This window comes from Gossypium arboreum, chromosome 5 (genome assembly GCF_025698485.1).
Source record: "Gossypium arboreum isolate Shixiya-1 chromosome 5, ASM2569848v2, whole genome shotgun sequence".
Classification (NCBI taxonomy): domain Eukaryota; kingdom Viridiplantae; phylum Streptophyta; class Magnoliopsida; order Malvales; family Malvaceae; genus Gossypium; species Gossypium arboreum.
This window is the reverse complement of record NC_069074.1, coordinates 2,016,405-2,041,011: the sequence shown is the minus strand read 5'-3', so window position 1 is coordinate 2,041,011 and position 24,607 is coordinate 2,016,405. Positions and strand designations below refer to the sequence as shown.

Here is a 24,607-nt window from a genome sequence, read left to right as displayed (position 1 = left end):
TCTAGACCAATTCATTTGGTTCGTTGAGAGTATTATATATATATATATATATATTGTGAAAATGGAAAAGTTAGGAAACAAAAAGCAAGTGGTTGATAGATAATCAAGAATCTCCACCTCCACCTCCACGGTATAGGAAATTCCTCTCCTCATTTTTACTTTTTCTAAAAACACATATAAAAAGAGTCTATCGAATAGAATTTGGAAACGAGTACTCTTTACATCTCTTGAGCCCATTTTATTGGCCCGAATTCGAAGTCAATATTCCATGATTCCATCCAAGGGGGTTTGGGCTTGAAACTGGGTTCAAAATTTGAGTAATATTTTTCTTTTTTTGAGTAATTGTGTTCGTTTCTTTTATATTGATGTAAATGGTTTGATATATATTTTTAATTATGTAAAAGTTTATGAGTAGAGCAACATCTTATGTGAAATTTATCAACTAATCTGATTGTATATTAAATAGTTGGCAATTAATTAATAATTTATGCATTAAAGATTATAACTTACGTGGTAATTTAAAAGGCTGTCATAAACATTTTTGTTCATTAAAAGTAAAATAAAATTATTATCAATTTTATAATTTTATAATCTAATATATAGAATTTACTGAATTTTTAAAAATATAATATATATTTTTATACCCTTACGTTTTTTCTTTAAATATTGATAAACAAAGTACACATACATTACTATATTGTTGAAATTAAAAGTAAATTAATACATATTGAAATTTATAGGAGGAGGAGAGAAATGTTTTTCCTTTAAAAGTTACTGGTAGATTACCATTTTATGAGAATTAGAATTTTATATTTAAACTTTTATTTTCCAATTCACAATGAGATTTTGAGGGACTCATACGGCAAAAAAGTATATAACAATATTAACAATCATTGAGAAATCTATAAAGCCCTTGTAAAGTATACACATCACTTAAAAAATTCTCTCAAAACAAGGGTTAGCTCCGAACAAATAATTTATTGTATGATATTGTAAAAATAATTGTATAGAATTAAAATAAAAAGAGAACAATTTTAGCCAAGATCGAAAGGACAAATCTGACCGTTATTAGTCCTAACGCCAAACCCAATCAAAATCCGGGATTGTCCGGGTTCATCGCAACTAAAGCCCAGTAAACGCAAACAATGCATACTCTTTTAAACATTTTCCTGCAAATATAATCAATTCGCTAAATCTGCTTATTTCTTTTCCACATCTTCATGGGTTTTCGCTACAATTTCTTCTCTCTCGGAGCAATTTATAAAGCGTGGTAAGTCTCCTTCTCTTTCTTCTTCCTTACATATATGTATATATTTCTCTATTTGTGTGTATACATTCGCAGATCCTACCTCTTCCTCTGACGATCTAGAAGCGCTCAATTTATCTGTTTGGTCTATGGATTTTGCGTTTTAGGTGAGAGAGCGAGAAACTCCGAAACTATTGCGCTCAAGCGTCGGGGAAGAGAAGAATAAAATGGCGGCAGGTGGATTTGTGAGTCGAGCATTCGAGTCGATGCTCAAGGAATGTTCCTCCAAAAAGAATCCTGATCTTCAAAAGGCTATTCAAACTTATTTAGGTCAGATCTGTAGTTTCTTTTTAAATTCATATTTCATGGATCTTTGTCTTTTACTCTTTTTATTGTTTCTTTGGATTCGAAGCTGAATTTGCCTTGCGATTTTTATTGATCTTCTTTTATCTGGTAATCGTGCTTTAATTATAATTTCTTTGCATTTAGTACGTTTTCTTCTTATTGTTATTCGTTAGTCTAATTTTGAGTTTCAGTGAATTTAAACACCGATGCGAGTTTAAAAAGTCATATTTCCTGACACTGGAACATGCTTTATTGAATTTTCTACAGCATTAGCTGTTGTTCAGTTATTTGAGTGTTGCCTTCCTTTTTAATCGCATTCAACTATTAAATTACTTAGAGTGCAGTTAGAATGGTACTTAGGACACACAGTAGGGTTTGGAGTAGTTGTGGAGCTTACAAGTTATGATCTGTTCTAAGATTTGATTAAGAAGCTTCATGTTTCTATCAAGTACTTCTATATTTCTATGAGCAAAATGAGTAGGATTTTCTCTATCATGTCTGATGGATTTTAGAAGGGATGCGTAGGGGAAATCTGTGTATTTCAAACTTGTTTTTATCCAAAGGGAATAATAAAAGAACTATGAAAAACAAATTGATAGTTATCTTTGTCTTTTTCTTGTTAAAATGGATGAGTCTAGGAGTATGTTGTTGCTTCTTCTCCCCCGATTGACTAATTCTCTAAAAGGCAATCTTGCTGATAGGGTTGCTACATGAAATAAGAAGTCATTAAGAAGAGGAGGGTGGGAGAGTAATGATGAGGTTTCCTGTAATTTCATGTTGAAATTGTTGCTGGTTGGTCACAGTTTTCACCTATTAACTTTTTGTTATATTTTTGCATTCCTCAGATAGTCCAAAACAAAGGAATCAGCAATCTTCATCCACTGAGCCTAATCCTGGAGATGGAAGGTTTACTCTGTTTACAATCTTATAATCTGCTACTCTCTTTTTCTTGTCCCTAGTTTCTTATCCAAGATATAAACCCAATGAAATAGCCTTTTTATATGTCTTTTGGTCAATTTGTTTACAATTATTTAGGCTCCCTATAGTTCAGAGCTAAAGTTTTTACCCATCACTATAGCCTTTGTCAGATTCAGCCAACACTTTAAATGGCCTTGTTAAAATTAAAGTGGAATTGATATCATTTGCGGTAATGTGGTCATGTCTGATATTGTAACAATTACTGATCACCTCCAATTTTGTTTTTTGTTTTACTTGCAGTTCCCTCAGAACTAAAACTAGAAAGGTACCTCATGGATGACCTCCCATTTTTGTTTTTTTGTTTTACTTGTAGCTCCACTGGGGATACACAGCATGTTAGTAAGCCAACTGGTCTTAGTGGAACCATCACAACTGCCTTGGCAAATGCTGGATACACCTTGGAAGGGGCTGAGGTGGAGCTTGTTCTAAATCCTCTTCGACTTGCATTCGAGACTAAGAACTTAAAAATCCTTGAACCAGCTTTAGATTGTCTTCATGTATGTAGTTGCTTTCTTTCTAGATTTACAATTTTTCAATGTTTATTTTCTGCTTAATAGTCTTCTGTATGTTTTTTATATAGCATTAAGGGAAGACATAATCCATCTGAAAGCCTGTTATTTATATTCTGAAAGGACCTCCACCTCCCTATTTTTGTTCAATTTGGTTTTGGAAATTCAAATGCTTCACTTTTTGCATAATGTTACTGACATGGTCTGTAATTTCATAAGAACAGAAACTAATTGCCTATGATCATCTGGAGGGAGATCCTGGTTTAGATGGTGGGAAAAATGTTCCTCTGTTTACAGACATTCTGAATATGGTTTGCAATTGTGTTGATAATTCTTCTACTGACAGGTATGAGTTCTCGTGTCTGTTAACCTTGTTTTTAGCATATGTCACTTGTTACGCATTTTTTAATTCCAGAAAACAATTTGCAGTACAATCCTGCAAGTTCTGAAGGTACTTCTTACTGCTGTAGCATCGACAAAGTTCAGAGGTAAATTGTCCAGGATCTATTTATCTTGTTCTTTGTCTAGTATATGAACTGAGTCTAGTTGCAATTTTCTAATTGGAATTGCAGTCCATGGGGAACCTTTGCTTGGAATTATCAGAGTCTGCTACAATATTACTCTTCACAGGTGTTGTTTATATTTGTTAATGATAGTTATTCACCAACATAAATTCATTCTCATAATTTGTGGCTTGGATTTGTAGCAAGAGCCCTATAACCCAAGCAACATCAAAGGCAATGTTGACACAGATGATTAGCATCTTATTTAGGAGAATGGAGACTGATGTAGTATGGAATTTTATCTCTAAGCTTTCAACTATCTTTTGCCTCCATGTTATATCTGGGAAAAGATAATAGCTTCTTACATGAAATTCAGGTCCCTACTTCATCTGGTTCTTCAGATCATACTGAAGCTGCTTCCTCAAGCGACCAAAATGACAATGGAACGACTTTAGGCGATGCACTAAACTGGGTCAAGGATACAACATTTGCATCTATTGAGGAACTTCAAAAACTAGCTGGAGGTGCTGACCTCAAGGTGCATCCTTCTTCTTTTTGCTGTTATTTGTTTTGATTCATTTGATTTGTGGGCCTTAACCTTTGTAGCATTTGCTAGGTGTTTTCTTTAGTGAAGTTTTCTTTTGATTTTGTGGTTCTTAATATGGAACTTATGTGTTTTATAGGGTCTAGAGGCTGCTCTTGACAATGTTGTGCATGTTGAGAATGGTAAAAAGATCACGAGGTATGTGCCAAAGTATTTTACCCTGTTTGCTAGTTTTTGTATCTTACTTTGGCTGACATTTTTGTTTCAATTGTTTGTTGATGCTTGCTATCTTGACTCTTTTCAAACTTATCTCAGAGGGATTGACCTTGAGAGCATGAGTCTTGGTAAACGTGATGCATTACTAGTGTTCCGCACCCTTTGCAAGGTACTAATTATACTGTCACTAATTGTTCTTTGCATTTTGAAGTCTCTGCTAGGATTCCCTTCATGAAATGTTTTTTCTTCCAGATGAGCAAGAAGGAAGATACTGATGATACCAAGACACAGATTCTGTCTCTTGAGCTTCTTCAGGTTAATTTTATGAATTTAATTTATATAAGAATGTTTGGTGTCTTTGGATAATAGAGGTGAATGTCCTTGTAGGTCCCTCTATTGCAGGGACCTGATCAAATTAGTCCCTCTATTATTAAACGGATCAATTTAGCCCTTATACTATTAAAAAGAACCAAATAAGGCCAAACTGGAATAGAGTTAACATTTATTGTATAAAATATGTCAATTATTGTTTAATAGAGTTAATATATTTAAAGTTTTTATGGTTTTGTGACTGAAATCTTTTGTTTGGAATTGAATTGCATTTGAAAAATATAATTTTAAAAACATTTTTTATGTAGACTTTGTTACCAATTTGGACTTTTTTGATTCTTTTTAATTGTATAGGGACTAAATTGATCCATTTAATAATAGAGGACTAATTTGATACGGTCCCTATAATACAGGGACTTCCCAAGTACTTTAACTGATAATAGAACACAGCGGTGTCCCAACAATGTTGGGTCATTTTTATTTATGCTTCATTTTTTTTCTGTGTTAAGAGGATATATTTGCTTTTTTTATTCTTTATTATTGGCAGGGAAAGAATTCACGATCGTCATCATATTTGAGATTGGATAGATAGGGAACTCTGAAATTCAAATATACTCATTGTTTTAAAATGCTAAAATTTATCTGTAATAAAGAATGGGTATCTTAGCTAATATCCTTAATTATATTATCTGGCCTTTATGGTATTGCAGGGTTTGTTGGAAGGGGTTAGCCATTTATTTACAAAGAACTTCCATTTAATTGATTCAGTGAAAGCATATCTTCTATCTGCTTTGCTGCAGGCTTCAGTTTCACAATCTGCTGTCATATTTCAGGTTATCTATGTCTACATAATATCTTTTCTTTATCCTGTTTTAGAATAATCTGCTGTGAGAATCTTTTCTTTATCCTGTTTTAGAATAATCTGCTATGAGAATCTTTCTCTGACTATGCATTTCTATGTTGCAGTATGCTACTGGGATATTTTCTGTGCTTTTGTTGCGATATCGAGAGAGTCTTAAAGTATGATTACTATCTTTAGAGATTATCAAAAGCTAGTTCCTTCAAATAAAGCATTATTGCAGTGATAGACAACATCTTTGCTTCATGCTTGACTACTTTTATCTTATTCCTTTTTAGGGTGAAATTGGTGTCTTTTTTCCCTTGATTATTTTGCGGTCATTGGATGGTTCAGACTTCCCCGTTAACCAAAAAATGAGTGTTCTCAGGTACGGTGCCCTTTCTAGTTGAGTGGCTGTTGCAATTACTGGGGCATTGGTTTTAGTTATTTCTGTGCCTTCTTTCACTGTTCAACATGTTGTCATCACCATGTCAATTTGCTATTTGCTTTATACTATCTAACCTTTTTAATTTTATTTTTCTAGAATGCTTGAGAAAATTTGCAAAGATCCCCAGATGCTTGTTGATGTTTATGTGAATTATGATTGTGATCATGAGGCACCTAACCTATTTCAACGCATGGTATTAACTCTGTTAACCCAACATTTATTTATATATTTATTATAGGTTTTTTTTTTTAGATAAGTATACCATTTGTCTTCTGGCCTTTTAGGTGACATTTCTGTCTAAAATAGCTCAAGTGCCTCAAAATGGCGACTCAAACCCTGTTGCTGCCAACCAGACAACATCTATTAAGAATTCCTCACTCCAGGTAGGTTTATCTATCGGACAACTCGATAAAATCTGATTTTCAATTATTAGAACCATCTTTGGGTTATATTTGTATGCTTCCATGTCCTTTGTAGTTGTTTGATAAAGCTTTACTTCTTTAAACTCTTTAGTGCCTTGTCAACATACTAAAATCACTGATTGATTGGGAGAAATCTAAAAGACAACCAGAAAGGAATAGAAGAGGTGACTGGGCTCCTGAAGAAGATTTGGCACGAGAATCTGTTGAGACAAAAGGTCATGAATCTACCATGGCAGCTGCCATCTCCGAGGTAGTTGGTCAGGTTTTGTACTAACAGTTCATTATTTTAGACTGGAAGTTTTCTGCAGTGAAGATATGATAGTGGGAATCAAGTTTCTTTTACTGTAATTAGGCACTAAAACATAGTTTTAATTATATTGTAGTTTAACAGGCAACCAGTGAAGGGTATTGAGAATCTGATATCAAATAAATTGGTGGAAAAGACTCCTGCCTCAGTTGCCCAATTTCTGAGAAATACTCCCAATCTGGACAAGGTAGGGCTCTTATCTGAGGCAAATTTTGCTCAATTCTAGGGAAGTGGTCTAATTCTTAGCATTGTTTCAGGCAATGATTGGTGATTATCTGGGTCAACAGGAGGGGTTTCCCCTTGGTGTCATGCATGCTTATGTAGATTCAGTAACATTTTCAGGAATGAAGTTTGATACTGCAATACGTGAATTTCTCAAAGGATTTTTTCTTCCTGGGGAGGCTCAAAAGATAGATCGAATCATGGAAAAGTTCGCAGAAAGGTATGGGGGTTTCTATAACTTTTGTGCCTGAAACATAAAAACAAACACTTAATTTAATTACGGAGACAGATTTAAACTTGCTTTAGTTTACTGGGGATTCTTGCCAGCCATTATAGCTAGGTTTTAAGCCAAAAAGTGTTGATAATTTTTTTTCTTTTTTGAATGGAAATCCTCATTTGATGAACAAATTCTGTTGTCTTTATAACAATGTTCTCATATCTTTAAGCATCCTTCAGATTTCCATTTTTTGTTTGTTTGATTATCTAAGATTGAAAGTGGTATAACTGTCATCATCAAATCCAAAAATCTCTGCTACATCATGCTGAACCTGTTCTTTAAATTCTATAGAGATTCTTCCACAACAAGGCTGTGCAGCCAATGTAAATAAGAGTCTAATGCTTTCTGCATATGATCTTTACTCTTGTATGAACCATTTTACTATGTTCTATGGTGAATGTTCTTCTAGTACAATTTTTACTGTCCACTTATGATGATTAGTTGTCTCATTTTGTTTTTGACAGGTATTGTGCTGATAATCCAGGTCTTTTCAAGAATGCAGATATTGCATATGTTCTTGCATATGCAGTTATAATGCTGAATACTGATGCTCATGACCCAATGATCTGGCCTAAAATGTCAAAGTCAGATTTTATACATATGAATAACACATATAACCCTGAAGAGCATGCCCCTATTGAACTTCTGGAGGAGATATATGATTCTATTGTTAAAGAGGAGATAAAAATGAGAGATGAAGCTGCTGGCACTGGGAAAGATAGCAAGCAAAAGCCAGAGGGTGAAGAAAGAGGCCGCCTTGTTAGTATCCTTAAACTATCTCTCCCTAAAACAAAGTCTTCAAGCGATGCTAAGCCCCAAAGTGAAGCAATAATTAAGCAGACACAGGCTATTATCCAGAACCGAGCAAAAAGAGGAATTTTTTATACTGCACAAGAGATTGAACTTGTAAGACCGATGGTTGAAGCTGTAGGATGGTCATTGTTGGCTACCTTCTCTGTTACAATGGAGCAAAGTGAAGACAAGCCAATGGTTGTTCTTTCTATGGAAGGATTTAGTGCTGGGATACATCTCACTTATGCCCTTGGAATGGATACTATGCGCTTTGCCTTTGTAACATCTCTGATCAGGTACAGCTGTCTTGTTCTTAAAAAGCTCCTTTTGCTGCTGTTATTTACCTAGTTACATTACCCCACCTCCGTTTGTAATTGCTTTGTTGTTCTTTGTCATTGTAATTGTTCTGTTCTTCTTACCTTGTCTGGTTTCTCTATTTTCTAAAGAAGTACAGCTAATTACATCATAAAGCCCTTGCATCAATTATTATTGCATTTGTTTAACTGCGCAGTCCATGTCTCAATAATTATAATTCTCTTAACCTTAGGGGAATAACTTAGCTGTAATTCTTTCTGTATATTTTGGATGTTAGGTTTACTTTCTTGCATTCCCCAAAGGAAATGCGTATTAAAAATGTGGAAGCATTGCGGACTCTATTTGATTTATGTGACGTAGAGCCAGACTGTCTTCAAGACACGTGGAATGCTGTTCTTGAGTGTGTTTCTCGGCTTGAACATATTACGACAACTCCTGCTGTTGCTGCAACTGTCATGCATGGATTAAATCAGATCTCCAAGGAAGCTGTTTTGCAGGCACTGAAAGAACAGGCTGGGAAACCAGCTGAACAGGTTTTTGTGAATAGTGAAAAGTTGCCTAGCAATTCTATTGTGGAGTTCTTCACTGCCCTATGTGGTGTATCTGCAGAAGAACTAAAACAAAGTCCAGCTCGCATTTTCAGCTTGCAAAGGGCTGTTGAGATCAGTTATTACAATATTGCTCGTATACGTATGGTACTTTCCTTTAACTGACTGAGCTCCACAATACCCTTTTCTTTATGTTTATAATTATTATCAAGATTTAGTGGCTAGTCATATTTTGAACCTTAATATGTGGATTAGGATCTGCATCACTTCAATGGGCATATGGAATGTAAAGGAGAAGCATGTAGAACTGTTTAAGAGCATGCTCTGACCATTTTTGAATTTCAAGTAACTCTCAGTTCAAATTGCTTCTCATTCCTTTCTTGACAGTTTTGGTTTTTTAGGAAAATGGTTCAGAATTGCATGATGTATTTGTGTGATGCCACTTGATAAAATGTTGAGAATATTCTGAAAGAAATTTAAGTTTTGTCAATGAATCAACATTACAAGTAAAGTTACACTAGTTTCCAAGAATAGAGCCTTTTATATTAATTTAGCTTTTTTTTTCACCAGCAAAAGCATTTTTAAGAAAGAATTAATTTGAGATTTGTAATTTGATCACTCATCAGCTGTTTTTTTTATTTAGTGGAATCTAACTGTAGTTCGTTAATTGATTTATAGATAAAAAATCATTTGTCTTTTCCTGCCAAAGTTCGGACTGGTTTACATTTTAAAATTTTTAATAATATGTATTACAAAAATAATAGATAGTTGAAGATTTACAAAATGAATTTTCTTGTGTTTACATCTCAAAGGCAAACTAATTTATACAAGTTACATAGGTTGAAATAAGGAAAGAAATCAAATAAAATCAACATAAAAATCCCTAAGATAATGTTAGAATATTTATGTAATAAAATTCCTGAAGTTATGCTAGAATATTTTCATAATATTCTCTAACAATATGTCTACCAGGTCTGGGCTAGAATATGGACTGTACTCGCAAATCATTTTATCTCTGCTGGCAGCCATGCTGATGAGAAGGTTGCTGTGTATGCAATAGATTCTTTGAGGCAGCTTGGTATGAAGTATTTGGAGCATGCTGAATTGACCAGTTTTACTTTCCAAAATGATATCCTTAAACCTTTTGTTGTTCTCATGCGGAATAGTCGAAGTGAAACCATAAGAAGCCTTATTGTGGACTGCATTGTTCAAGTATGTGTGCTTGCTCAGATTTCCTAAACATCTAGCCCTCTCGCTTGCTGCTCTTTTATCTATGTATATTTTGAAGTTAATACATTTTCAGTCATAAACTTATAGCGGTCAGTTTTTCCTTATTCCATTGGACACGTGTGACACCTTGAATGATAATTGATGTTATCGCAGCTGATTAAATCAAAGGTTGCAAGCATAAAGTCTGGATGGCAAAGTGTTTTTATGATTTTCACTGCTGCTGCGGATGATGATTTGGAATCAATTATTGAAAAGGCATTTGAGAATGTGGAACAGAGTAAGAAACTCCCATTATTCTTCTACCAAAGTTATGTTTCTCTTCTTTTTTTTTTTTCTTTTCCAATTAATCTAACATCATGTACCTTGCAGTTTTACTGGAACGATTTGATCAAGTTGTTGGAGATTGTTTTATGGACTGCATCAACTGTCTTATTAGGTTTGCCAACAATAAAACTTCCCACCACATTAGTTTGAAGGCTGTTGCCCTTCTCCGTATATGTGAAAATCGTCTTGCAGAGGTTCATTTTCTGTCCTTCAGCCTGATTTTTTAATTGAGCGCTTTGTTCTCTCCTTTCTCTCTCAAAAAAATATAGCTTTCATCATTTTATTTGCCCTCATCTAGAAGATACATTTTTCTTTACTAATGCATTGGCCAACATCTTCAATTGATCTGCATTTATATCCTTACTATTATTAAAGCAAGTTTGTTTCATAAGGGCGGCAATTGGCTGGAGTCAGACAAGTCAGCTTTGGGCTGTTTTGGCCTTGGGTTGTAACATTTTAGTTAATTCAGGTTGGTATGGTTGCTCAGGTTTTTGTCATTTGGTCAACTCTTGCCACATTTAGGCAAATCTTGCAGAAAGTAATTGGGTTCAGGTCTGGGTTGAGCGTCTGTTTGTTATCCTAAAATACATTTACATCTTGCATTGCTTGCTTTTATTCTTACATTGCATTGAAATGTGTTAGTTTGCTTTCACTAATTTCAGTATGGAATATCCAATCTAGGGTTGAGCCAAAGAGAAAATCATGTTTGGGTTGTTACATATAGTTTTGATGCGGTCAAAGGAATTCCTTTAGATTTAACCATGTTATTTGAAGATTCTTATCCTAGGCTTAGCGGGTTGGTGAGTCTCCCAGGTGACGCAAATAGATCCTACTATAAGACCTACGCTTTGAGCAATAAGTAACAGCAATAGTAGTTTCCTGGCTTAATAATTAATATGCCAAAAGAACATATTCTGCTTCAGAACATATTTGAATGCTTTACAGAGAATTTTTTTTCTAAAACAGTAGAAAATATTATCTTTAACAGCTCAAAATGTCATCTGCTCCTCACAGTTGTAGCAAAATCCCTGAATCTGGCCTAAAATCAAAGAGAACAGCCAGCCGCCCCCAACCCCCAAAAGTGGAACAGCATCTGAACAAATGAACTGCTGCAGATTCTAGTCTTCTATATCCAAGTGGTCAATGCCATTACTTCAAAGCCTTTCTTGGAGTGGATCTGGAATTAACTCTGAAATCCCTAGACTGCAACTTTTTGCTTCAAAACTCAGGATGGTAAATTTTAGTGCAAAAATTCCCCAATACAACAAATGCTCCAAGATAAGGTCTAAAAAGCAAAAGCACAATCTTAGTTGCTAATGCAACAAGGCTTAGAAGTGAGATTTGCTTTCAAAGTTCGTCTAACTTTTTGAATTCTTGTGTGGATATAGAATGAACACCAAAGTTTGGTGTTCTTCAGCATAATTGTAAATTTGGAAAACAATTAGGGCCATTTAATTGAACTATTCTCTTTATGATTTAAAACTGGTCACAGTCATCAGCCTTTCAACCAAGAAAACTCCATTTGTTGTTGTTAAGGAATTTGTAGATATGTAACTGTAGGTTAGTTGATTACTAGGGATTTACACAATGTAGGATAACGGTGCCAGATCCAAGAACACAAGAAGTGGATGGATCCACTAAAATAACTTTAGGAGTATGTGTATAGCGCTTAAAGGTTGAAAAGAGATTTGGATTACCTGTCATATGATCTGTAGCACCATAGTCAATGACCCAGTTGGAGGATGAGGAAAGGAGGCACTTAGTGGAGTTACCTGACTTGGCAATAGCAGTGATAGGAGTGGATTTTTCAGATGATGAAATGGTATCAGTACTCGTTGCTGCAACATGTGTTGACTGCTGTCCTAGCTTTATTCTGAAGCTTTTGGCAATACCGCTTAGTGTGGTCAGGCTCATGACAATAATAACACAGCACTCCCCTTGTCTCGTGATTATCACCTCTTTTTTCACGAGTAGTTGATCCCTGTATCTTTTTCCATGACTCACCAATGCATTACTACGAGTCTAAGTAGAACATGAGTTTTCAGTTCGCAGTATTCTTGTGAAGGCATCATGTAGACATGAAACTTCAGAAGTCAAAAGAATCTGGTATTTGACAGCCTCAAAATCCGGAGGAAGACCAGAAAGAAAACTCATGACTGCCATTTGTTCCTGCTGAGACTGTTGCACTTTAACATTTGAACAACAACACATTGAGTTCTTCATACATTCTCTTAAAATCCATGAAGTATGCTGTGAGGGATCTATCCTGCTTCTATGGACGATAGAATGCCTGGCATACTTCATACATACGGGAGATATTGCCTTTCCCAGAATACAAAAAATCCAAATACTCCATTAGCTCTTTAACAAACTCACAGGATTGATTAAATCAATTACCTAACTGCCAACAGAGTTGCGAATCCGCAAAAGCAATCTGGCATCGTCTCTTAGCCATGCTTGCTTTTTCTCACTAGTGGGTGGATCATCGGTCAAGTGATCATCCATGTGACATGCTTCTCAAATAGATCTAGACCGTCTTACTCCAATCAAAATAATTGGTTCTGTTGACCTTATGTTCTGTAATTTTGGACATTACAAGAATCATCTCACTCATCGTAACTTTTGTCTCCTCCATTGTACTTCTCAAAAAAGCAAGGAAATTGAAATCACACCAAGTTGAACAGCCCAAACTAAGACAAACAGCAACAAAAAGAGTCTTGAAACAGTAACCAAGCTTAAACAGTACCAAAACAATGCGAAGACTCAAAAAATCAATAAACGACCCACAAACCTTTACATATCAAGTACCCCTGAGCTACGGTTGCCCCAAGGAGTCGATGTCAGGGACGGAAGTTGGTGGCCTGACACTGCCTCATGTGCCGGTGTGTGAAGATAGGTTGTTGGCCTCCTGGTGGTGCATGAGCTTCACGCATGGGGTTTTTGGTCGCCAAACTTTGCAGACTGCCTGTGAAGATGGCGGTGAACCCAAAAAATCATTTTGAGAAAGTGACCCACAAAAACCCTAACTTTTTGCATTCAAAACAACGAAACACAAACCCTCTGAATCGAGCCAAGAGACTTTGATACCATGAACGAAATAGTAAAAGTGAAATAACAAAACACAAGGAGAGAGAGAATGAAATTCTATGTATTGCACACCATCAAATAATACATATATATACAGGTTGGAACCTACTTTATAAGGAAAGAAAATAAAGTAGAATAAAATCAAAATCGAATCAAATCCCTAGTAATCAAGTAACCTACGATTACATACATATCTACACGTTCCTTAACAGTTGTCTTTCTTATTATAAGTATGCTTTAGTTGCTTGGCACTGTGAAGGTTTATATGAACTCTTTTTCCTTCTCAGGGAAAAAAGAGGTCCAGGTTAACTGTTTGCTCTCAGTGATTATTTCAAGCAGTGTTTAAAAGTCTGCTTAATTTCTTTGTAATGGACATCTTGCTTAAATGTTTCAATATACTTTTCAATTACAGGGACGTATTCCTGGTGGAGCTCTGAAACCGACTAATGTTGATGCTGAGTATTATTGGTTCCCAATGCTGGCTGGTTTATCTGATCTAACATCAGATTTGAGACCGGAGGTTAGGAGTTGTGCGCTTGAAGTTTTGTTTGATTTGGTGAATGAAAGAGGTAGGAAGTTCTCAACTCCGTTTTGGGAAAGCATTTTCCATCGTGTCTTGTTTCCCATATTTGATCATGTGAGACATGCTGGGGAGGAGAGCTTATTTTCCGCTGGAGATGAGTGGCTTCGTGAAAGTAGCATTCACTCACTTCAGTTGCTGTGCAACCTTTTCAACACTTTTTACAAGGTGGGCAAGTTTTAATAGTCCTCGTTACTGTATTATTCGCTTGACTTAAAAATGGAGGGGCTGGGTGGAGTTTAGGTTGTAACAGGAAACTGAATATGATCTAAATGGTACATATATAATCTTGTGTTTGGAATTTGGAACTTCCCTGAAAATTATTGTTAGCCTGAACTCTCTTTCTTCTATAGGAGGTGTGCTTTATGCTGCCACCACTCTTGAGTTTGCTGTTGGACTGTGCTAAAAAGACAGACCAAATGGTGGTTTCAATTTCTCTTAGTGCGTTGGTGCATCTCATAGAGGTTGGTGGAAACCAGTTCAGTGAGAGTGACTGGGATTTGTTGTTGAAGAGCATAAGGTCTGTATGTCTTCAGGTTTGAACTTAGTTCATAAGTCATTGAGAATTTGAATTTGAATTTGGTACTCATGTATTCTGTTTACTTTTTTCTATCACCAGAGATGCATCATACACAACACAACCGCTTGAGCTACTCAATGAGTTGGGTCTAGAGAATCCCATGAACCCTTCAATTGCACTAGGGGATTCAAAGGTTCATACAAGTGGTGAAGTCTGGCAGTTTGATTCTACTGATAACGGGAAGATTTCACCACTTGCATCACTGAGTTCAGGTAATAATAGCAGCACAAGGGATACTAATGCATCACTTTCACAAGATCACCATCAAGAATCTGGGTTACAATCTGAAGGTTAGCTGTTAGAATTTTCCCCTTGTTATTTCTTAAACTTTATACAACTGGGAAGCTGTATTTGTCATTAGTTAATACCAATTATATTCGGAATCAGTTTGTAGAAATCTGCCAAATTTTTTTATTTAAGTTCAGTTCTCCTCTATGTTATTCTGATGTCCAGTTTTCCTTCATACCATGAGCGAATGGACACTTATGCTATCCATGAAACAGCCCAATCCTGGCTTTTCAAATTTGTCCATTAGCAAACTTTACAAATCTATACATCATTGTCATGTAGGTGTTCCCTCACCATCAGATAAAGCTCAGAAGTCTGCTGAAGCTGCAAGCCTCCAACGAAGTCAGACAATAGGTCAAAGAATTATGGGGAATATGATGGATAACATATTTCTTAGAAGTCGTTCCGCAAAAGCAAAGAGTGGCACATCAGATATTCCAGCTCCTTCTTCACCACCAAAGGTAAGCAATTCATCTTTGGTTGTGCTGTTTTGTGGTTAGTGTTAAGTAGTCTTACCCCATATTTCTGGTAGATCAATCACAAGAGGTGTTCTACTTATGCGCTTCAATTTTTTCACCTTATAGAAGACACTTTAGAAGTTCTTGATTATCAGTCTCCACTCTCCACCACTTTCAAATATTATTTTATTGGGGTGTAGGTGCACATAAGCCATTAAATGCTTGCTTAATTAGTTATTTCACCCATTATATTAAAAGAAGGGAAATTATTTATTGCGGTCAGTTTGTTTTATGTTTATAAAATTATTGGTTACAAGAAGCTGTTTTTATTATTTCAAACCTGCAAATGTTTTTATTTAAGGATCAGATGACGAACTGGTAGAGATGGTATGCCACACCTTCATATATGGATGTAACGTGTTATTGATGCTATTTGCCTGCCTTCTCCCTTGTTCTTTTTTACTTACCATTCTTTTATTTCATCTAATGATTGTCTAGCTTCCTGAGGCTGTTGAACATGAAGCCAAAGATGAGGAGGAAAGTCCACTGATGACTACTGTTAGGGGCAAGTGCATCACTCAGTTAATACTTCTTGGTGCTATTGATGGCATTCAGGTTTGCATCTTTGGACTTTTTTTCATGTGGTATAATTTATGTAATCTTTTACCAATTAAAATATGTCTTAATTGGCAGAAAAAGTATTGGGAGAATTTGAATGAACCTCAGAAAATTGCCATAATGGACATTTTGTTATCCTTGGTAGAATTTGCTGCATCATATAATTCATACTCTAACCTCAGAACACGTATGCAACACATTCCTGCAGAAAGGTAAGAAAAATCTGTTTTCTCCTGATTTTAGTGTTTATCATCTCCTTGTTGCTTCTGGGGGGAACCTTGCTTCTAACACCTTCATATCTTGTCAGGCCCCCTCTAAATCTTCTTCGCCAGGAACTGGCAGGAACTTGCATTTATCTGGATGTCTTGCACAAAGCAACTTCAGGATTTAATGACAATAATGGGCAACTTCTAGAACCTAAAAGTTCTCAAGATACTGATGTATCTTCAGACAACAATGGTTTGGAATTGGCTGAACATTCTTATGAAGAAACAAAATTGGAAGGAATAGCAGAAGAGAAGCTGGTCTCTTTCTGTGCACAGGTACTCAGGGACACATCTGATTTCCAATCTACAATAGGGGAAACAAGTTCCGTGGATATTCATCGAGTTCTGGAGTTGCGGTCTCCAGTTATCGTTAAGGTACAAAGTTCATTTTCACACTTTCTCTGAGAAAAAATATTAAAACATGATAAGGTTTAGACCATTTTTTTAATGCAATAACATCTAGTTGCTTATTAGTCATTAGTTAGATATCATGGTGGAACTATGCCTTGTATATGAAACAGTAATACAATATAGCCTTTGCCAAACTTATATTAGTGCAGATTCATGAATGGCTGGATCATGCTTATAATTGCAGCATATATGCAGACATTGATGTTGACTGAGAATAGCTGTGCGGATTGGTTGTTTTTTTACTTTTTCCTTCCCTACTTACCTATCAGGCCTGACCATTTTTTTATTCTTGCTGTCTCTGTTGGAAACCTGTTGAACTATTAGCATTGAAGTGAATTTCTTCCTTGTTGCCATTCTGTCATTGGTCAAATTATCTCTTAGTTGCTTTTATTGATCAGATAGTTCGCCTTAAGATCACCTCTTGGAGTGGATATGAATGTTAAGTTGTTAACTTGATTCTTTGCACTTCCGGCTTCTATTAATCTCAGTGGTTATAGAGAATCTCTGCCGTTTTGCTCTTGCAGGTACTTAAAGGCATGTGCTTCATGAACAATAAGATTTTCAGGAATCACCTCGGGGTGTTCTATCCATTGCTTACAAAACTTATTTGCTGTGACCAGGTAATCTTTATTTCTCTTTGCCTGTATCTTAGATCTCCCAAGTCCTAATAGATTTCCAGTACAAGATTGTATGCAATGCATGAACCGTATTTGGTTTTGAGGCAATTTGTTTCTGGTTAAGATTTACTGTTTTATGACTTAATCACCACTACTCTGCATTTAGTTTCGTCTCGACGTACTCACCTCTTAAAATTATCTGACATAAAACCTATTGACAGTAAACAGAGCCACAATGATTCAACTTCTCCCAATCCAAGTCTAGCAATAATTTGTACTTTGCATAATACTCTCATTTGTAGCTCAATACTAACAACAAAGAACAACAAAGGGAGCAACTTGGATTTTCATACGATTTTAGCTCATTTTATTTACTTCAATTATGGCTTAAAAGTAATAAAACGCTTAAGCTGCCAACCTTTCATACTGAAAGGAGTACTATAATGCTGTGGCATTATCACTTGCTAGAAACAATATTTTAGACTTGGTGTAACTGATTAATGTATTTCTCTGCTATGAGTCTTCAATTTATATTATTAGAGCAATATTAACTAAATTTGGAGGTGATTTTTTTTTTAACATTTGTGTAGATTTGGTAAAAAAAATCAGCATGTCATGCCCTATTTTGCGAGAATGCAGATATTACTGTTAGGCCATTTTTGTGTTTTTCTTTTTGAGTAGTGTTTAACAAATGATGTGAAACAAGTTCATTGATGTTTCTAAAATCCACATATTGACATCTCCTCCTTTAAATCGTTTGATAATTAATTGAAACTACTTTTTCTTCAGATGGATATTCGTGGAGCACTAGGTGATCTTTTTAGGGTGCAGTTGAAAGCTCTCCTACCGTAAGAGTTTTAATAACGAATTATTTTGTTGAGAAACTTTTTAGGAATGGTTTTCAGCGTCGCTGCACATTCCTTAGGACCATAGGCAAGAATTAATGTTTATCAAGGAAAATAGATGGTTGAAAATTGACATTTTATCTTCTTCGCAAGGTCCGGGTGCTTATAGGTATCAGTTTTAAAAATTATTTAATTATCATTTTAAGAAAATATTGCGCATTTAATACTTTAGTTTTACTAACTATTAGAAAAATAATCCATTAATTACTTTTTTTTTCCCTGTCCACAACATATCTATTTCCTGTATCAAATTTTTCAGTGTTGTAAATGAATATATTAGAGTAGCAAATAAAAGACCTATATCTGTTTCTAAATTTTCAGTGTTATTAAGGAGAACTACTTTAGTTACTGAAGGTCGCTGATTATATTTTTGGACATTCTCTGCTGCATTTTTATTGGAATATTTCCGAAATCTTAATGAACAAGACTTGCTTTTATTGAGAAAAATGGATCCGTAACTTCCATTGTATGCAAGGTTTTTTGGACCTGACTTGACAGCCAGTCGGACCAGTTGGGCAGAAAATCAATTGGGATACTAGACTAGAGAAGGGCATTGGACCAATTAAACCAGATAAAAAAAATCAATTGAATCTAGAGTTAAATCAAATTTTTAATATTTTTATTTTTATGAATTGTTTAATAATTTATTTAATTAAACTAGTTGGATTGACAAACCAATCACCTGATTAATCTAACTATTATTTCGATTTTGGAAATCTTGATTGTATTGTATATAACCTTTGATGATTTATTTGATGAATCTGATATTTTGGTCTCTTGCTCTTGTTTTTCTGTTCTTATTTTACGTAGTACGTTTATATTTGAATGGGCATTCCGAAGAAAATTTAGGTCTGATATAGAAAAAAAAGGAACCTTGGCTTGAATTTTTTCCCATGCATAACTACTGTACAATGAGATCAATTTACAAGGCAGTAGATAACATGGAAACAGCCCTTGTGCTGAAGAATTGCCTGCCTACTTTTGGAGTTAGAAAACGAAACATGGTTGGTCTTATGATGTAGAGGAAAGGGAGTTCCCATCATCCTCCAATAGGAAGAGAAATCGAAACCTAGAATCAAAGGGTAGAACACAGAAGCTCCTAGCACCAAGAAGCTTCCACTTATTACGAGATAAGCATTCTCTAACCATGGAAGCTTGCTGAGGTGTCAAGAATCGACAAATCCAATCAGGTAAAAGTGAGTCTTCGATAACTCCTTTGGCAAAACAATGCAGCAATTTAGGTACCAGTAGTTTCCCTTTGTTACTTATACCAACAGTTGCCTGAATGTAATCTTTCATTGACCTTTTTAGCAACTCATTCACATTTTGAGGGCTGAAAATCCTCACCTGATAACAAGAAATGAGGACACCGGGACAACTCAGTAAAACTAGAAGCTAATCATATCAAATAGAAAATTTATTATTACTAATCAGTCATTACTGGAATTTCAACAAAATTAGCCAATTCTGATGCTTTTTGGAACAAATAGACACACAAACTACTAGAAGGGGAAATGAGAAGTTACCGCCGGCGAAGAATGTAGCCCACAACTTAAAGCAAAATATAGAAGAGGCTCAGCATGATCAATTGTATACTTTTTCTGCTCGTTAGAAGAGTTGAATTTTTGAAGTGCAACAGCTGCAGCCTAAAAATGAGAAGAAAATATGGCAGAGAATACTATCAAGGAAGAATCTCCGATACAGAAGAGAGAAGAAAATAACCCTCCACAAAAATGGAAAAGAGAGCATGGTAAAACTTGATTTCATCTTTGGAGAAAGCCACCAAGTTTTCGATAAGGGAAGCTACTATTGCATCATGAAAATTTCCATTACAAGGGGCTATATAAGTAAATGGAGTTATTATACATACAATTTGTGGACGATAAGTAGCAGGGTTCATTTTTAGAACAGTGCATTCAATGTCTACTGCACTCACTGATTGTCCTCCAACAGTATAGGAAGCCTGCATGTCATCATGCCCTGCTGTTAGCATTTGTTCAAAACAGCATAGAGAAGGAACAAGAGGGAAAGAGTGGAGGGACAACAAGGAAAAGTTCCTCCATCAAACCTTCTGCATTAAGGAAAATAGCTTGTTAACGTTTCTCGGAACCCCATATGCTAAACATGCCTGAGAAGCATATAAAAGAGAAAAAATCAGACATATTTAATTCAATCAAGACACCCCATATATTACTGAGTGTCTCTATGCATTGTTTGTGTATGTGCAAGAGAGTAGAATGCATAGATTGTAAATAAACATAAGTGTATTACATGCATAATCAGAGCATGATACAGGTTAATCCAAAATGCCAGCTTTTCGTTGCAACTCATTTGAGATGGATCCACTTCAGCCAACTGCTCAACAAGCAATCTGCAGGCAAACAAAGAGGAACAATACAAGCAACAGCTGTGAGGCTCACTTTAGACCAAGTGCTTAGAAGCCAATGAAACAAGGATATTAAACCTGAATCTTTTTAGAGCCATTGTGGCATATTCGAGTTCTTTCTTTCCAACAGACAAACATGAGACTTCAACTGCTGTGCTGTAAGTCCCAATATTACATTTCCAGTCGACTTGGCCAGAGACTCCATATGAATCAGATGCACCACCTACTGAGGGACTCTTTACTAAGGAAGTCACTATAGGTGAGTCGGAGAAAGATGCCAAAAAATTGGCAAGGGGAAAGTGAGGTGAAGCTGGTGACACCAAATGATCTGAAGAATAAAGCTTTGATGAATCTGCTAAGAAGAGGAAAATATCTCTCATACGCAGGACCATTTCTTCGGATAGCTGATTGGGATGATGCCAAAGGTTCTCCACAATATAAATGTTATCAATAGCAGCCTCTGATAGACATATATCATCCACGTTTTCTTCTGCTTCCTCTTCATTGCAAGGCGTCGTAATCTGAAACATAAAATATACAGTTAAAAAGAACATCCAATGCGTAAAATCGAAATGATAATGAATTTTGTAACTATTTAACGGCAATAGAATCACTGGCATAACACTTTAATGGTATATATGACAGTACTGGTTCTGTTAAGTGAGCCAGAGAGCAATTGAAAAGTAATGTTGTCGGACATGGAGAATGCTTTAGATGGTACTCAGCAAGACGTCGTTCATTCCTCTCCTGACTGAGCTGATATTGTAAAGAAAGAATTTCCTGCTCAAGCTTTGACACTGAGATCTCCAGAACAGCTATGCTATCTAAAAGCTCCAGGGCCTGAAATCCAAATTTAGGAGATTGGAAAGGCACATAAAAACAGAAGAGAAACCATGCACAGGGAGGCTGACCTTATATGGAAGCTTGCTGGGAGAATTAGGTGAATGTGAACCAGAGTGTTCGACCGCACTTGCTAGAGCTAAGTGCAAATCAGTCTCTTCCTGCAACTGCTGCTGCAACTTTTTAACCTGTATTATCCAAGAGTTAGCATGTTGCATAAGCATGAGATACAATCCTACACAGGGTTGGCTGTTACTACTACTATCCCTCTAAGAAACAAAATCCAAAACTTGAATGTCATGGAGCTTCTATAATCATTCATTAGAACAAGTGTTACTCTCTATGAGTAGACATGCACTGTATTAGTAAGAAAGCTTCTACTGCATTGCCAATGCAAAGGCTTTGTCGCTGAATAAATCCAAATCAACCTTTGATAAGCTTAAGATTTATATAGATGAAGATTACAGTGATATAGACCAAAAAGGAGTTCAGTGGCTTAAAGCACAATCATCTTGCAACAGGTCTGGAATTCACTGATCATTTGTCCATCCCTTGTTTCATGTTACAAAACTTAGCAATTGAAAAATCTAATTACCTTGCCTAAACACTTCTTTAGAACTTTCCCGACTTGTACGAACTCAAGAAATCATAAATGACAATGAAAAATGAACTTTACAACAGCAACTGGAGATTTTATGCATCAAAGAACCATGGCATCGACTTTGAACAACTAAAAGGCCACATGACCTTAAGACAAAACAAACAATCTCCAACAACTTTTTTTTTTGCAGATGAAGGCTAAACAAAAATCTAGTGAAAGAAACCAATTTCATAACTTGCAAGAGAGAAGGGGAATATGAAGGCTCATATGCAATTTCTTCTTACTTCTTCTTCAAGCTGGTGTTTATAATGACACATCTGCTTACTTTTCTCTTGTCCACTCATTTCCTGGGGCTTAGCATCCTCCTGGCAACAATAGTGTTTCAGAATCTAAGAATCTTCAATAAGTCTAAATAGAGGCACACCATAATTAATAACTCCTCATATGGTAATTTGCATTCTGAGAATTACATAAAAATAAAATTGGGAGCCAGAAATTAGCTTTACAAATTACCTCCAACTCAGAAGAAGAGTCGTCCGGAGCCAAAAATGACCTGCTCCAAACCTTGCCGCTTTTCCATTGCAAATACCTATTAATAGAGCTTGCCCTGCAAAACCATTCCAGGCATCCACCATACCACATTTACCATTACAGAAGGAAAAGAAAAAAACACAAACAGAAAAAGAAGAAGACCCACCACTTGATTGGTAAAACAAAACCCCCACTATTACCACCATTGCAATCTCCACTCTCATCACTGCAATTACTATCAAGACTTTGAGGATGAATATGATGGTCTTCTTCCAAAGCTTCAGCCTTTAGACAAAGCATCACTCCAGAAAAGGGAAAAAAATATCAAATGAAACCCCCCAGAAGCAAGCAAAGCAAGTAAATTTATTGGTTCATGTCTTCTTCTAGCAATGCTGACACCATAGGAATCTAATACCTCCACTCCACAAAGAAAAGACCAGCCTTTTCAAGAAAAGGAAAAACAAGGAATTGTTTTCAAGTGCGAGAATCAAAGAAAAGGGACAAACTACAAAGAGAAAGTGGGGTCTAAGGGATGGGATTTTGGGGTGTAAAAAATACTAAACATTAAGAGTTAACAATAACAAGCATGAATAAAGCGACCCCAGTTCAACAGCTGCTGCAAATGTGGGATCTATCATATTCATATGCCCCTCCTCTTCTCCGCTTTTCGGGCGGGAGTTTCATAAACCCGACAACACTCACATGCCCCTTTTCCTCTTTTCACTTGTTTATTTGTTTTCACGGCTTTATTTTATATCCTTCCTTTAACCTATTTATTTCTCAAACGGTGTCGTTTCTTAACATTAAAAATGATTGCTGTTGCTTGCATCATTACATGAAATGAGTTGTCAGAAGGATTTTTGGGGGAGTTTTTTTATTAATAAACTTAGGGTTTTATATGGATTTAAAACAATTTGGAAAGGAATTAATAAGATTTATTTTATTTATGGATTTCATCTGAATTTCCTTGGATAAATATATTTTTTATCATTTTCAGATATTTCGGAATCTATATATTTGATGAGTCAATCAATTTTTATTGTTAGTGCTAAAATTTTGGGATTATTTTTGTTTCGGGTGAATATCAATCATATGGGAGCGTCCAAATTATTTTCATTAATTCTATTTACTTTGTGCAATTTCACCCCCAAAAATTTCATGTTATGTTTTTATACGGATGAATTCCAAAATTATAAATCAACTTTGATTCAATGTGTAATTTGATATATGAGTTTTAATATGGTACAATTATATACATAAAACTTTGGTTGTGGTTCAAATATATATATATGAAATTTAATTTTAATTCAATCATGCACATTTAAATAAATAAATATATATATATATCAATTTATTTTAAACCTGAATAAACATAATTATTTGTGTATGCAATATATAAACATAAAATGAAACTATATCAATGATTGTATTAATAAATTGTAAGAATTTGATCAAATCAAAATTTTATATATAAAATTACATATTAAACCAAACTTGATGTATAATTTTAAAATTTATCATTTTTTATATAATAAAATTTCAAGTTTTGGTCATTTAATTAAAATTTACAATTTGGTTATTATATTATTCAAAAGTTTTATTTAAATCATTGGGCTGTTAAAATCGATGTTATATGACTTTCTTTGTTTATACCACCTGCACTAATTAAAAACTCTCTTTCACCTTCAATTCCACAACTTTGATTGATATAAAACAACTTTGAGCGTCACGTATATGTGAATCAAAATTTAAATAATTTTTTTTTTGATTTCTTACACTAACTGTCAAATCGAATTGGATTTAATATGTGTTTTTCTACCCATCGATAGGAATTGATCCACCGTACCGATTGTTAAATCGTTGCTTAGAATTTGTTGGCGAAACTTTAAAAAAAAAAAACTTAAGAGTCCAGTGGCTTAAATAAAGTTTTTTGAATAGTTCAGTTACTTAAATGAAAACTTTCAAATAGCTTAATGAATAAATTGTAACTTTTTTTAGTTAAGTAATCAAAACAAAAATTTATTCATAATTTAGTGACTAATAAT

General features: G+C 35.1%; 2 protein-coding genes across 3 annotated transcripts; one reads left to right on the top strand and one right to left on the bottom strand.

The window, feature by feature from the left end:
• Positions 1-966: 966 nt before the first annotated feature.
• LOC108489690 (brefeldin A-inhibited guanine nucleotide-exchange protein 5-like) lies at positions 967-18,518 on the top strand. Of its 2 annotated transcripts, none has more exons than XM_053028872.1 (34): positions 967-1,270; positions 1,343-1,576; positions 2,437-2,497; positions 2,883-3,066; positions 3,303-3,424; positions 3,508-3,566; positions 3,651-3,708; positions 3,785-3,869; positions 3,958-4,119; positions 4,265-4,323; positions 4,441-4,510; positions 4,594-4,656; positions 5,382-5,504; positions 5,638-5,691; positions 5,809-5,897; positions 6,054-6,150; positions 6,242-6,340; positions 6,471-6,629; positions 6,763-6,873; positions 6,944-7,128; positions 7,650-8,273; positions 8,570-8,987; positions 9,813-10,052; positions 10,224-10,347; positions 10,440-10,588; positions 13,894-14,229; positions 14,415-14,581; positions 14,681-14,931; positions 15,212-15,390; positions 15,886-16,002; positions 16,081-16,217; positions 16,313-16,646; positions 17,207-17,302; positions 18,089-18,518. In XM_053028872.1, exons 2-34 carry the CDS (start codon positions 1,474-1,476, stop codon positions 18,149-18,151), a joined length of 5,178 nt encoding a protein of 1,725 aa, XP_052884832.1. In that variant the 5' UTR covers positions 967-1,270; positions 1,343-1,473; the 3' UTR covers positions 18,152-18,518. The 2 variants fall into 2 exon arrangements, with proteins under 2 accessions (XP_052884832.1, XP_017649880.1); XM_017794391.2 differs by having other exon boundaries at positions 970-1,270; positions 1,414-1,576.
• Positions 18,519-19,061: 543 nt separating this feature from the next.
• Positions 19,062-23,325, bottom strand: LOC108489697 (uncharacterized). The gene is made up of 11 exons (XM_017794402.2): positions 22,729-23,325; positions 22,545-22,638; positions 22,316-22,396; positions 21,502-21,618; positions 21,239-21,430; positions 20,669-21,111; positions 20,476-20,575; positions 20,273-20,332; positions 20,075-20,167; positions 19,731-19,850; positions 19,062-19,551 (listed from the first exon to the last, which is right to left on the bottom strand). Exons 1-11 carry the CDS (start codon positions 22,860-22,862, stop codon positions 19,216-19,218), a joined length of 1,770 nt encoding a protein of 589 aa, XP_017649891.1. The 5' UTR covers positions 22,863-23,325; the 3' UTR covers positions 19,062-19,215.
• Between the last annotated feature and the right edge of the window lie 1,282 nt (positions 23,326-24,607).